Source organism: Heptranchias perlo, chromosome 14 (genome assembly GCF_035084215.1).
Source record: "Heptranchias perlo isolate sHepPer1 chromosome 14, sHepPer1.hap1, whole genome shotgun sequence".
NCBI classification, from domain to species: Eukaryota; Metazoa; Chordata; class Chondrichthyes; order Hexanchiformes; family Hexanchidae; genus Heptranchias; species Heptranchias perlo.
Window position 1 is genome coordinate 6,917,879 of NC_090338.1, and position 14,084 is coordinate 6,931,962.

The 14,084-nt window shown below is 47.9% G+C and overlaps 1 protein-coding gene across 1 annotated transcript in view; it reads right to left on the reverse strand.

Annotated features, from left to right (window-relative positions):
• The window catches only part of anxa6 (annexin A6), a 109,815-nt gene that overhangs the window by 66,109 nt on the left and 29,622 nt on the right, over positions 1-14,084 (reverse strand). The window contains exons 5-10 of the mRNA XM_067995994.1: positions 10,583-10,696; positions 8,257-8,347; positions 5,439-5,518; positions 3,932-3,988; positions 2,513-2,606; positions 1,473-1,568 (exon numbers count right to left, since the gene is read on the reverse strand). Of these exons, the coding sequence (XP_067852095.1) occupies positions 1,473-1,568; positions 2,513-2,606; positions 3,932-3,988; positions 5,439-5,518; positions 8,257-8,347; positions 10,583-10,696 (532 nt within the window). The remainder of the gene's footprint in view (positions 1-1,472; positions 1,569-2,512; positions 2,607-3,931; positions 3,989-5,438; positions 5,519-8,256; positions 8,348-10,582; positions 10,697-14,084) is intronic.

Consider the following 14,084-nt stretch of genomic DNA (forward strand, 5'->3'; position numbering starts at 1 on the left):
GTTTTTCAAACTGGAGGCCTGTGACCAGCGGTGTGCCTCAGGGATCGGTGCTGGGTCCGCTGTTATTTGTTATTTATATTAATGATTTGGATGAGAATTTAGGAGGCATGGTTAGTAAGTTTGCAGATGACACCAAGATTGGTGGCATTGTGGACAGTGAAGAAGGTTATCTAGGATTGCAACGGGATCTTGATAAATTGGGCCAGTGGGCCGATGAATGGCAGATGGAGTTTAATTTAGATAAATGTGAGGTGATGCATTTTGGTAGATCGAATCGGGCCGGGACCTACTCCGTTAATGGTAGGGCGTTGGGGAGAGTTATAGAACAAAGAGATCTAGGAGTACAGGTTCATAGCTCCTTGAAAGTGGAGTCACAGGTGGATAGGGTGGTGAAGAAGGCATTCAGCATGCTTGGTTTCATTGATCAGAACATTGAATACAGGAGTTGGGATGTCTTGTTGAAGTTGTACAAGACATTAGTAAGGCCACACTTGGAATACTGTGTGCAGTTCTGGTCACCCTATTATAGAAAGGATATTATTAAACTAGAAAGAGTGCAGAAAAGATTTACTAGGATGCTACTGGGACTTGATGGTTTGACTTATAGGGAGAGGCTGGATAGACTGAGACTTTTTTCCCTGGAGAGTAGGAGGTTTCGGGGTGATCTTATAGAAGTCTATAAAATAATGAGGGGCATAGATAAGGTAGATAGTCAAAATCTTTTCCCAAAGGTAGGGGAGTCTATAACGAGGGGGCATAGATTTAAGGTGAGAGGGGAGAGATACAAAAGGGTCCAGAGGGGCAATTTTTTCACTCAAAGGGTGGTGAGTATCTGGAACGAGCTGCCAGAGGCAGTAGTAGAGGCGGGTACAATTTTGTCTTTTAAAAAGTATTTGGACAGTTACATGGGTAAGATGGGTATAGAGGGATATGGGCCAAGTGCAGGCAATTGGGACTAGCTTAGTGGTATAAACTGGGCGACATGGACATGTTGGGCCGAAGGGCCTGTTTCCATGTTGTAAACTTCTATGATTTTATGATTCTATAATCTGGGCAGGTGAGGGAATCGTTTGGAGTGAGACCCAATCACACCAGGAACACGTCCCTTTTTACATCCATCAAAAGCTAAGCGGGGCTGGGTACCTCCCGTGTTAGGGGGTGCGGGAGTGTGGTGGTTACGTTACTGGATTCATAATTGAGCAGAACACGAGTTCACCATCCCACCAGGACAGTTGGAGAATCTGAATTCAGTTTTAAAAAAGAAACATCTGGAAGTAAAAAGCTGTTTTGTGACGGATTGTCGTTAAAAAAATCCCAACTGGTTCACCAATGGGAAGGAAACTCCAACGCTCAGTGAAGTTGTCGGTGCGTCTAAAAGGAATTCAAGTCATGGCTCGAGATTTCAGCCCAGCCCCGCCCTTATTTTTAATTCCTGTGTCGATCCAAGAGTCGGCAAGAATGTTTAATCTCACCCACGGCCAGCATCAGCTTCTCAAAGTCCCCCGACAGTTCACTCCTCAGGCTCTCTTCAATTTCCTTTCCAGCGATATTCCGATATTCGTCAAACACTGAGAAACATTCCAATCAGAGAGGTCAGCAACAGTCATTAAAGCACGCGCGCAGGCAGCACGCAGGCAGCGCGCAGGCAGCAAGCAGGCAGCGCGCAGACAGCGCGCAGGCAGCAAGCAGGCAGCGCAATGTCTACTCGTCCACTTGCACGCTGGAACAGAATGTGCACTCATGCGTTTGCACACACACACAATGTATACTTCTGCACTTGCACGCACATACACAATGTGTACTTCTGCACTTGCACGCACATACACAATGTGTACTTCTGCACTTGCACACACACACACAATGTGTACTTACGCACTTGCACACACACACACAATGTGTACTTACGCACTTGCACGCACACACACAATGTGTACTTAGGCACTCGCACGCACACACACAATGTGTACTTACGCACTCGCACGCACACACACAATGTGTACTTACGCACTTGCACGCACACACACAATGTGTACTTACGCACTTGCACGCACATACACAATGTGTACTTACGCAATTGCGCGCGCACACACAATGTGTACTTATGCACTTGCGTGCACACAAGCACGTGGATGTGCACACACGCGTAGACTCACACGCATGCACTTACACATGTGAGCACACACGTTCACGCATACATGTGCACACACACATGCATAGACATGTGGATACAGTGGCAATTTGAATGTCAAATTTAGACCTGGTGCACTGACTGACTGAACCATTAGAGGGCGATTTTGTCTGTGGCAGACTTAGTGGAAAATTCCAAGGTTGAAAGTAAGAATGTGCCTCAAACGTGGAGATATTTGTGGCAGTGGACCAGAGTCCGCAGATCAATAAACCACACCATGCGCAAGGCGTTAATGAGAATTAATCGTTTTACACACTGAGACTCCGGTGGAGTGAGAGGCTGTTAAATGGCGTGCTTATCACAATGCTCCTTTAGTCACTGTACCTAACTGAAGATGGCAGAAGCTTCGGGTGCCCAGGATAGTAATAAACGAGCTCTCTTGTGTGCCCCACTGCAGCTCTCCAGCTTCATATAGCTCCTGCGGAAATTAAAGACGGGAAACATTAGGAACAGGAGGAGGCCATTCAGCCCCTCGGGCCTGCTCCGCCATTCAATTAGATCATGGCTGATCTGTACCCCAACTCCATTTACCCGCCTTTGCTCCATATCCCTCGATACCCTCACCCAACAAAACTCTATCGATCTCAGTCTTGAAAGCTCCAACTGATCCCCAGCATCCACAGCCTTTCGGGGAAGAGAATCCCAGATTTCCACTCCCCTTTGTGTGAAGAAGTGCTTCCTGATTTCATTCCTGAACGGCCCAGCTCTAATTTTAAGATTATTCCCCCTTGTTCTGGACTCCCCCCACCAGAGGAAATAGTTTCTCTCTATCTACACTATCAAATCCTATCAACATTTTAAACACCTCAATCAGATCACTCCTCAACCTTCTATGCTCGAGGGAAACACGCGCCAAGTTAATGCAACCTGTCCTCATCATTTAACCCTTTTAGATGAGATGTTAAACCGATGCCCTGTCTGCCTGTTCAGGTGAATGTTAAAGATCCCATTGGAAGAAGAGCAGGGGAGTTCTCCCCCCCCGGTGTCCAGGGCCAATATTTATCCCTCAACCAACAACACTAAAACAGATGATTTGGTCATGATCTCATTGCTGTTTGTGGGATCTTGCTGTGCGCAAAATTGGTTGCCCCGTTTCCTACATTACAGCAGTGACTACACTTCAAAAGCAATTCATTGGCTGGAAAGCGCTTTGGGACGTCCTGAGCTGGTGAAAGGCGCTATATAAATGCAAGTCCATTCTCAGGCCTGAAGACTGACTTTAGTAACTTCTGACCTTAGATACAACCTCCGCTTTCTTGACTGCACAACAAAAACAAATTGCATTTATATAGCCCTTTTAACGTGGTCAAACGTCCCAAGGCACTTCACAGGAGCGATTATCAAACAGAATTTGACACCGAGCCTCATAGGGAGATATTAGGACAGGTGACCAAAAGTTTGGTCGAAGGGGTAGGTTTTAAGGAGCTTCTTAAAGGAGGAGAGAGAGGCGGAGAGGTTTAGGGAGGGAATTCCGGAGCTTGGGGCCCAGGCAGCTGGAGGCACGGCCGCCAACGGTGGGGCGATGAAAATCGGGGGGATGCGCAAGAGGCAAGAATTGGAGGAGCGCAGAGATCTCGGAGGGTTGTCAGGCTGGAGGAGGTTACAGAGATAGGGAGGGGGGGGCGAGGCCATGGATGTGGGGAGGGTCTGTCAGTGTCAGGGAGGTGGGATGACATTCAGGGTGGAGGTGTTTTGTCAGAGCTCAGCGCGGGTGGGGGGTCCAAGCCCATGGTGTGGACCTACCTTTGCATCTTCTGCCACCAGCTCTTCACTGACAACATCATCCTCTTCCCTGCTTCCCTAGAAAAAGGCCCAAAGGAGGAGAGAAAGCAAAGTTTAATTTCTCAGGTCTTTTTTTTAACTCTATTTGCACCACAGAAAGATAGGAACACAGGAGGAGGCCATTCAGCCCCTCGAGCCTGTTACATAGGAACAGGAGGAGGCCATTCAGCCCCTCGAGCCTGTTACATAGGAACAGGAGGAGGCCATTCAGCCCCTCGAGCCTGTTACATAGGAACAGGAGGAGGCCATTCAGCCCCTCGAGCCTGTTACATAGGAACACAGGAGGAGGCCATTCAGCCCCTCGAGCCTGTTACATAGGAACACAGGAGGAGGCCATTCAGCCCCTCGAGCCTGTTACATAGGAACAGGAGGAGGCCATTCAGCCCCTCGAGCCTGTTACATAGGAACACAGGAGGAGGCCATTCAGCCCCTTGAGCCTGTTACATAGGAACACAGGAGGAGGCCATTCAGCCCCTCGAGCCTGTTACATAGGAACACAGGAGGAGGCCATTCAGCCCCTCGAGCCTGTTACATAGGAACAGGAGGAGGCCATTCAGCCCCTCGAGCCTGTTACATAGGAACACAGGAGGAGGCCATTCAGCCCCTCGAGCCTGTTACATAGGAACACAGGAGGAGGCCATTCAGCCCCTTGAGCCTGTTACATAGGAACACAGGAGGAGGCCATTCAGCCCCTCGAGCCTGTTACATAGGAACAGGAGGAGGCCATTCAGCCCCTCGAGCCTGTTCAATTAGATCATGGCTGATCTGTACTTCAATTCCATTTACCGGCGTCTGCCCTTACCCAACAAAAATCGATCTAACGCATATTTTATGTGGACAGTGGAGGAGATATTAAGAAATTTGTTTGTGTTGTACATAATGCAATTTTGTTTCACATATTCCAGAGTATAGCATTGTCGGTCACTCTACGCTAAAAATACTTCCATATAAAAATCCACCCCCACAAAATGGCCAGCATGTTTACACTGTGTCTGTGCACCTTGAAGGCCAACCAGTAAGTTTCCCACCTGGTGTGCCTGGTCTGTGCTGAGCTGGCTGATGATTTCCAGGAGGGCACTGTTACAGTCATTAATCAATCCCATCTACCCAGCGGCCCCACTGGGCTGGGTTTGCGAATCGGAAATCAGGAGGGGAAGGGGCGGTCAGGAGGGAGGAGGGTGATCGGGAGGGAGGGGGGGGCGATTGGGAGGGTCCTGAGTGGGAGCCAGTAATGGTCTTCGGCTCTGCAATAGACCTGGGAGGGTCACTCCTGCTCCCCCTGACTCCACGTTCAGCTAAGTAATTTTTAACAAACTTCCCTTTTTGGTGGCAGCCTGCAGCGGTCCCTATAACGGCCAATGGTTGGACCGTGTGTAGACCAGGTTTTCCTGGACAGGCAACCAGTTTCTAGACTAACATGTTTTGAACACTTTATTCTTACACACAGGGTCCTCGGTGTAACATTTACCTGCAGGAGCACCACCAGCATCTTCTTAAAGTGTCCGGAGGTATCACCAACGATATCTGTTTCCAGGTCGGACTCGTACACTGTGAAACAAGGAAGAGACCATTAGATCCAATAAGCTCATCCCTTTTTGATAGATCAATCCCATCTTCTCTCCATATCCCTCAATCCCACCTTCCCATCTTCTCTCCATATCCCTCAATCCCACCTCCCCATCTTCTCACCATATCCCTCAATCTCACCTTCCCACCTTCTCCCCATATCCCTCAATCCCACCTTCCCATCTTCTCCCCATATCCCTCAATCCCACCTCCCCATCTTCTCTCCATATCCCTCAATCCCACCTCCCCATCTTCTCTCCATATCCCTCAATCCCACCTCCCCATCGTCTCCCCATATCCCTCAATCCCACCTCCCCATCTTCTCTCCATATCCCTCAATCCCACCTCCCCATCTTCTCTCCATATCCCTCAATCCCATCTCCCCATCTTCTCACCATATCCCTCAATCCCACCTTCCCACCTTCTCCCCATATCCCTCAATCCCACCTCCCCATCTTCTCCCCATATCCCTCAATCCCACCTCCCCATCTTCTCCCCATATCCCTCAATCCCACCTCCCCATCTTCTCTCCATATCCCTCAATCCCACCTCCCCATCTTCTCTCCATATCCCTCAATCCCACCTCCCCATCTTCTCTCCATATCCCTCAATCCCACCTCCCCATCTTCTCTCCATATCCTTCAATCCCATCTCCCCATCTTCTCTCCATATCCTTCAATCCCACCTAGCCACCCTCTCACCATATCCCTCAATCCCATCTCCCCATCGTCTCACCATATCCCCGAATCCCACCTCCCCATCTTCTCTCCATATCCCTCAATCCCACCTTCCCATCTTCTCCCCATATCCCTCAATCCCACCTCCCCATCTTCTCTCCATATCCCTCAATCCCACCTCCCCATCTTCTCTCCATATCCCTCAATCCCACCTCCCCATCTTCTCTCCATATCCTTCAATCCCATCTCCCCATCTTCTCTCCATATCCTTCAATCCCACCTAGCCACCCTCTCACCATATCCCTCAATCCCATCTCCCCATCGTCTCACCATATCCCCCAATCCCACCTCCCCACCTTCTCACCGCTTCCCTCAATAACTCAAGATTTTGCCTCCACTACACAATCCCATGTGTCGCTCACTTTTTCTTTGAAGTATTTCTTTGATACCAGCCCTAAATTTGAGATGGTGCCCAGAGATGTGACGAGTGCTATATAAGCACAATCATAGAAGCATAAAGCACAGAAGGAGGCCATTCGGCCCATCGTGCCTGTGCCGGCTCTCTGAAAGAACTATCCAATTAGTCCCACTATCCCCCGCCAAACTCTTTCCCCAAAGCCCAGCAAATTTTTCTTCTTCAAGAATTTATCCAATTCCCTTTTGAAAGTTACGACTGAATTTGTTCCCACCGCCCTTTCAGACAGCGCATTCCAAGTCAGTACTTCTCAAACCAACTTTGATATTATTGAGAGTGTAAAATATAAAAGTCACTGTAAACTCATGAATCATTCTTCGCTTTCCTGAATCGTACTTTAAGCAGCTGCTCTGTTTGTTGGTAACTAACTGGATAGAAGCCGTGGCTGGGAGAATGATGGAAAATGCCAAATAATGGGGGCAAGCTTTGGTGAGTTTCCTTGGTATTTGGCCCCAAAAGGACTGTAGCGTCGTGCTTATACAAAGAGTATAATTTTTAGTGTCTACTTACACTATGCGGAAAGAGCAGGGGAAGTGAGACTAATTGGATATAGCTCCTCCAATGATTCACAAGGTTGATACCAGAACTGAGAGGTTATAACTATCAGGAAAGGCTGAACAGACTGGAGCTCTTTCCTCTAGAAAATAGAAGACTGAGAGGTGACCTGATAGAGGTCTTTAAGATCATGAAAGGGTTCGATAGGGTAGATGTAGAGAAGATGTTTCCACTTGTGGGAGAGACCAGAACCAGAGGTCATAAATATAAGATAGTCACTAATAAATCCAATAGGGAATTCAGGAGAAACTTCTTTACCCAGAGAGTGGTGAGAATGTGGAACTCGCTACCACAAGGAGTAGTTGAGGTGAATAGTGTAGATGCATTTAAGGGGAAGCTCGATAAACACATGAGGGAGAAAGGAATAGAAGGATATGCTGATAGGGTGAGATGAAGTGAAGTGGGAGGAGGCTCGTGTGGAGCATAAACACCAGCACGGATCTGTTGGGCCGAATGGCCTGTTTTTGTGCTGTAGATTCCATGTAATTCCAAAAAAGATATTGGGTTATCGGAAGAGAGCGGGGCAGTGGGGAATATGTGATGTCCTGGATTGGATTTGATCACCAGAGGGGGTCGGAGAGAAATTTCCCAGCTTACTTTTTGTCCCTTATTGGCGCTGGGTTCTCTCCCTGGTTATTTGCCTCTCGCAGGAGATTGCGTGGCTGCCGGGTGGAGGGGAGTGTCCAGTCACGAAGCTCCGGCCATCATGAGTGTGTGGGGCGGGCTTGATGGACCAGCTGGTCTTTTCCTGCCCGTTAATTTTCATGTGATTAGTTTTGGATTGCTCTAACCAAGAGCTGCCAAAGACACAATGGGCTGAAGGGCCTCCTGCTTGCTGTAACATCCTAGGTGGGCTAATAGTAATAGCCATTTGGGCAAGTTGCTGGAGGGGGGGAGGGGGGGGGGTCCTACATCCATGGAACTGTACCCTAGTATGATTCAACGGATTCAGGGAGCGGGGAGTTGGCAGAGAGAAAACCAGACTGCATCATTAGTCAGTGCATCAACCCGACCTTCTTTGTAAGCTTTAGTCAGCTCATGGATCTGCTTGTTGTTTCTGGATGCAAGAATTTCAATGATACACCTCTCGTCAGTTCCAAGATCCTGCCGAGGAAAGAGGAAATATATAAATAAAACTCGGGCAGTTTATCCGGTGAACAGCTCAGCCACACTGACCCAGGTTGGTTCCAGATTCCATCCCGGATTTGCACCGTTTTCTAATCTCAGCGGTGGCGGTGGCGGTGGGCACTAATGGTGCTATAATTAGCCCCTGGGTTCTGGTGCAGAAAATAAGCCATGGTTCCTGCCCCCCCCCCGACCACTATCTAGCGAGCTCCAGCAGGACCCCAGACATCCCTAAGCCTTGACTCTTAGCAACCCGCCGAAGGGGTGTTACATACACTCTGTTACACCGGGTTAACCCTCAAATTCTGGGAGATCTTTATAACGCAGAATGGGCTTTCACACATTCTGGTGTAGCCGAGGGTTCGGAATTAAAGCACTCGGGCAACACTGAGGAAGGAAAACCCAATTAACGTGCTATGCGCCTTGAACAAGGTCGCTTAGCAAAATTTGAAATAATCTAGGCTGACACCTCGGGTGAGACATTAAACCGAGGCCCCGTCTGCCCTCACGGGTGGACGTAAAAGATCCCACGGCCACTATTCGAAGAAGAGCAGAGGAGTTCTCCCAGAGTCTTGGCAAATATTAATGCCACGATGAATATCGCTAAACAAACAGATTAATTGTTCATTTATCTCATTGGAGTTTATGGGATCTTGCTGTGCCCAATTTGGCTGCCATGTTTGCCTACATACAACAGTGATTACACTTCATTTAGGTGTCAGCCGTGGCTCAGTGAACAACGCTCTGAGTCAGAAAGTTGTGGGTTCACGTCCCACTCCAGAGGCTGGAGCACATAATCCAGGCTGGCACTCCCGGTGCAGTACTGAGGGAGTGCTGCACTGTCAAAGGTGCTGCCTTTCAGATGAGATGTTAAACCGAGGCCCCGTCTGCCCTCTCAGGTGAATGTAAAAGATCCCATGGTCACTATTTCGAAGAAGAGCAGGGGAGTTCTCCCCGGTGTCCTGGGTCAATATTTATCCCTCAACCAACATCATTAAAGATTATCTGGTCATTATCACATTGGTGGGATCTTGCTGTGCGCAAATTGACTGCTGTGTTTCCTACATTACAACAGTGAGTACACTTCAAATTTACTTCATTGGCTGTAAAGCGCTTTGGGACGTCCTGAGGTTGTGAAAGGCGCTATATAAATGCAAGCTCTTTCTTTCACACCCCTAGAACAAATATTAAAAAGCAATTTTACATGTGCTACAGGTTGGTGCTGGTGTGTTGTAGTTTTTTTCATCTAAGTGATGAGAAGGAAAAACGTTGAGTGATTTTGGGTGAGCAAAGTTTGGGCTTAATCGCATTCAATGTCACTAAAGGAAATCCGACCGAGGGGACATGACCAAAAGTGGCCAATCAAGATGGACAATTTCAACCAGGTGACTCTGGGGGGTGATTTAAAACCCCAGGAACTGGGGGGGTTGGGGACGGGCGGGAGTTGAAAATAGTTTTTTTTGGGTCGCGACCACAACCCGGCTTTATTTCCGGGTTTAACGTCAGCGTGTAAAAGTACAGGCTTCCCGCCGGGAATGCAAAGTCCGAAAATTTTATGGTCGCGACCCAAAAAAAAACCCAACTATTTTCAACTCCCGCCCATCGCCAACCCACCCGTTCTTGGGGTTTAAAATCACCCCCTCTGTCTCAAAGATGTCACTTAGCAGAAAGGACATGTGGCAGAAGCAATAATTGGCAGATTTTAATCAGTTTGATGGAAAGCAGGCCCTCGATTCAGTGTTTCACTCCTTTCCCAGTCCTTGGTTCATCATGAGAAGATGTCCTCTCTGATATCAGCGTGTCTTTCCAGAAAGTAAGAAAGAGCTTGCATTTATACAGCACCTTTCACAACTTCAGGATGTCCCAAAGCGCTTTACAGCCAGGGAAGTACTTTTTTTGAAGTGTGGTCACTGTTGTAATGCAGGAAACGCGGCAGCCAATTTGCGCACAGCAAGATCCCGCAGACAACAATGTGATAATGTCGAGATCGTCTGGGTTAGTGACGCCGGCTGAGGGATAAATATTGGCCCAGGACACCGGGGGGAGAACTCCCCTGTTCTTCATCGAAATAGTGGGCCATAGGATCTTTTACATCCACCTGAGAGGGCAGACGGGGCCTCGGTTTAACGTCTCCTCTGAGAGTACCGTAAGTGTCTTCGCCTTTCACTGGGTCACCCTGGGACTGAATCTACAAATATGCGAGTACATTTTTACCTCGATTGCACCTTTCAGCTCTTTGGCATCGTACACTGCAGGAGGCTTCATCAGGCCGATGATCAGTCTCTCAAATTTTCCAGTTAGTTCATACTTCAGGTCGTCTATCAGATCCTGTCACACAGAAATCCTGTCATTTTTTTTGAAAATACGCTAACAGGTTTTCAGCCCCTCGAGCCTGTTCCGACATTCAATTAGATCATGGCTGATCTGTATCTTAACTTCATTTACCCGCCTTGGTTCCGTAACCCTTAATACCCTTACCCAACTAAAATCTATCGATCTCAGTTCTGAAATTTTTAATTGATCCCCAGCCTCGGCAGCTTTTTGGGGGGAGAGAGTTCCAGATTTCCTCACATCAACCCTGAACGGCCGAGCTCTAATTTTAAGATTATGCCCCCTTGTTCTGGATTCCCCCCACCAGAGGAAATAGTTTCTCTCTATCTACCCTATCAAATCCTTTAATTCCCTTAAACACCTCAATTAGATCACTCCTTAATCCCCTATACTCAAGGGAATACAAGCCCAGTCTATGTAACCTCATAATTTAACCCTTTTAGCCCCGGTATCATTCTGGTGAATCTGCGCTGCACCCCCTCCAAGGCCAATCTATCCTTCCTGAGGTGCGGTGCCCAGAACTGAACGCAGTATCTCCAGATGGGGTCTGACCAGAGCTTTGTACAACTGCAAGAAAACATCCTCCCCTTTGTATTCCAGCCCCCTTGAGATAAAGGCCAACATTCCATTAGCCTTTCAAATGATCTTTTGTACCTGTTCACTAGTTTTTACTAATTTCTGTACAATCTCTCAGCTCCTCCACAGCTCCTAGCTTCCCGTCATTTAGAAAATACTCTGATTTATCTCTCTTAGGTCAAAAGTGGATGACCTCACACTTCCCCACACTGAACTCCATCTGCCCCAGTTTTGCCCACTCACTTAATCTCTCAATGTCCCTTTGCATCTTTCTGCTCCCAGCTGCACTATTTACTGTGCCACCTAACTTGCTGTCATCAGCAAACTTAGCTAAACGGCCCCTCCATTCCTTCATCCAAATCATTTCTAAATATAGTGAAAAGCTGAGGTCCCAGTACCGATCCCTGGGGGACACCACTGGTCACAGAAAAAAGTGAGAGTGAAATGTTAAAGAGAAGATCATTGTGGGGTCTTAACAATCACCATTTGGATACTGCAACCAGTCGCATCCAGTAAATATCCTAATAGTTACTCCACTGAACGACCTTAGGTGCTAATTAAGGACTAAACACCCTGGGGACAGAGACTCATCCAATGGGATTGTGGATCAAAGATTCCGGTGCAGGGGTCACCAAGTTTGATTCTTTTTAAAAATTCGTTCATGGGATGCAGGCGTCGCTGGCGAGGCCGACATTTATTGCCCATCCCCTAGTTGCCCCTTGAGAAGGTGGCGGTGAGCCGCCTTCTTGAACCGCTGCAGTCCGTGTGGTGAAGGTTCTCCCACAGTGCTGTTAGGTCAGGAGTTCCAGGATTTTGACCAGCGACGATGAAGGAACGGCCGATATATTTCCAAGTCGGGATGGTGTGTGACTCGGAGGGGAACTTGGAGATGATGGTTTTCCCATGCACCTTCTGCCCTCGTCCTTTTATGATGTGGAGATGCCGGTGATGGACTGGGGTTGACAATTGTAAACAATTTTACAACACCAAGTTATAGTCCAGCAATTTTATTTTAAATTCACAAGCTTTCGGAGGCTACCTCCTTCCTCATTTTTTCCACATCGTTCACCTGAGGAAGGAGGTAGCCTCCGAAAGCTTGTGAATTTAAAATAAAATTGCTGGACTATAACTTGGTGTTGTAAAATTGTTTACACTCGTCCTTTTAGGTGGTAGAGGTCGCGGGTTTGGGAGGTGCTGTCGAAGAATCCTTGGCGAGTTGCTGCGTTGCATCCTGTGGATGGTACACACTGCAGCCACGGTGCGGCGGTGGTGAAGGGAGTGAACGTTTAAGGTGGTGGATGGGGTGCTGATCAAGTGGGCTCTCTTGTCCTGGATGGTGTCGAGCTTCAGGAGTGTGGTAGCAGCTGTCCCCATGCAGGCGATGGAGAGTATTCCATCACACTCCTGACTTGTGCCTTGTAGGTGATGGAGGGGCTTTGGGGAGTCAGAAGGTGAGTCACTCCTTTTGTGATGCTCCATAATTTCCAGGGATAGATTATAATCCTCAAGAAAATTGGGAGTGGCGCAAATCAGGCAGACTGACCTCCGTGTTTGATTCTATGATCTACACTCTTGTCGAGTTAGTTACCGTGTGGGCTCTCTCTGTATCCTTGCTCTGTCCTTACAACCTCCAAAATCTCTTGGCCCGTCAATGTGATTTATATGGGGTTTAACTTCCTACATAGTTAATTTTAGCAAACTAGCTAATGCAGGGTTAACCTCCTGTCAGTATTACTTTGACACAGCCCATGTGCCTCCTTATTTTAAAAATGGCACAGGTTGGAAATTATAGATTGGAGTTGGGAAATCTGTCTTGCAATCTGTAATGGTCCAAAAACACAATTTTTTGAAAATTGCAACTTACTCACCCAATGATACTTCATTACATCAACAGGAAATCATTGTATGAAATGGGACGCTGGCTTTTACATACGTGGAATATAATAAGCAAGGAGGTGCCCAGGAACCTGTACAAGATGTTGGTCAAGTTGCAGTTGGCGATTTGGGTCTGGTTTTAGTCATCCCATTCGGCCCATCGCCCCTGTTCTCTCTCTCTGAAAGAGCTGTCCACTTAGTCCCATTCCCCTGCGCTTTCCCCATTCGGCCCATCGCCCCTGTGCCCTCTCTCTGAATGAGCTATCCACTTAGTCCCATTCCCCTGCACTTTCCCCATTCGGCCCATTGCGCCCGTGCTCTGTCTCTGAAAGAGCTATGAACAGTCCTATTCCACTGCCCTTTCCCCATTTGGCCCATCGTGTCTGTGCTAGCTCTCTGAAAGAGCTATGAACAGTTCCATTCGGCCTATCGTGCCTGTGCTAGCTCTCTGAAAGAGCTATGAACAGTCCCATTTGGCCCATCGTGTCTGTGCTAGCTCTCTGAAAGAGCTATGAACAGTCCCATTTGGCCCATCGTGTCTGTGCTAGCTCTCTGAAAGAGCTATGAACAGTCCCATTCGGCCTATCGTGTCTGTGCTGGCTACAGAAAGGAAAATGCAGCCACGGAAAATGAGATATAGTCGGATCATACCAGGGTTCGGGTGATATGGTTATTTTTTAAAATTATTCGTTCACGGGATGTGGTCGTCGCTGGCGAGGCCGGCATTTATTGCCCATCCCTAATTGCCCTTGAGAAGGTGGTGGTGAGCCGCCTTCTTGAACCGCTGCAGTCCGTGTGGTGAAGTTTCTCCCACATAAAGGGAGCCGAGATTAAAGGGAAGATCTAACAGAAGTGTTCAAATTATGGATGGGTTTGAGTGAGTTAAGTTTATTTCCACTAGTCGATGAATCAGTAACAAGTGAGAATAAACTCA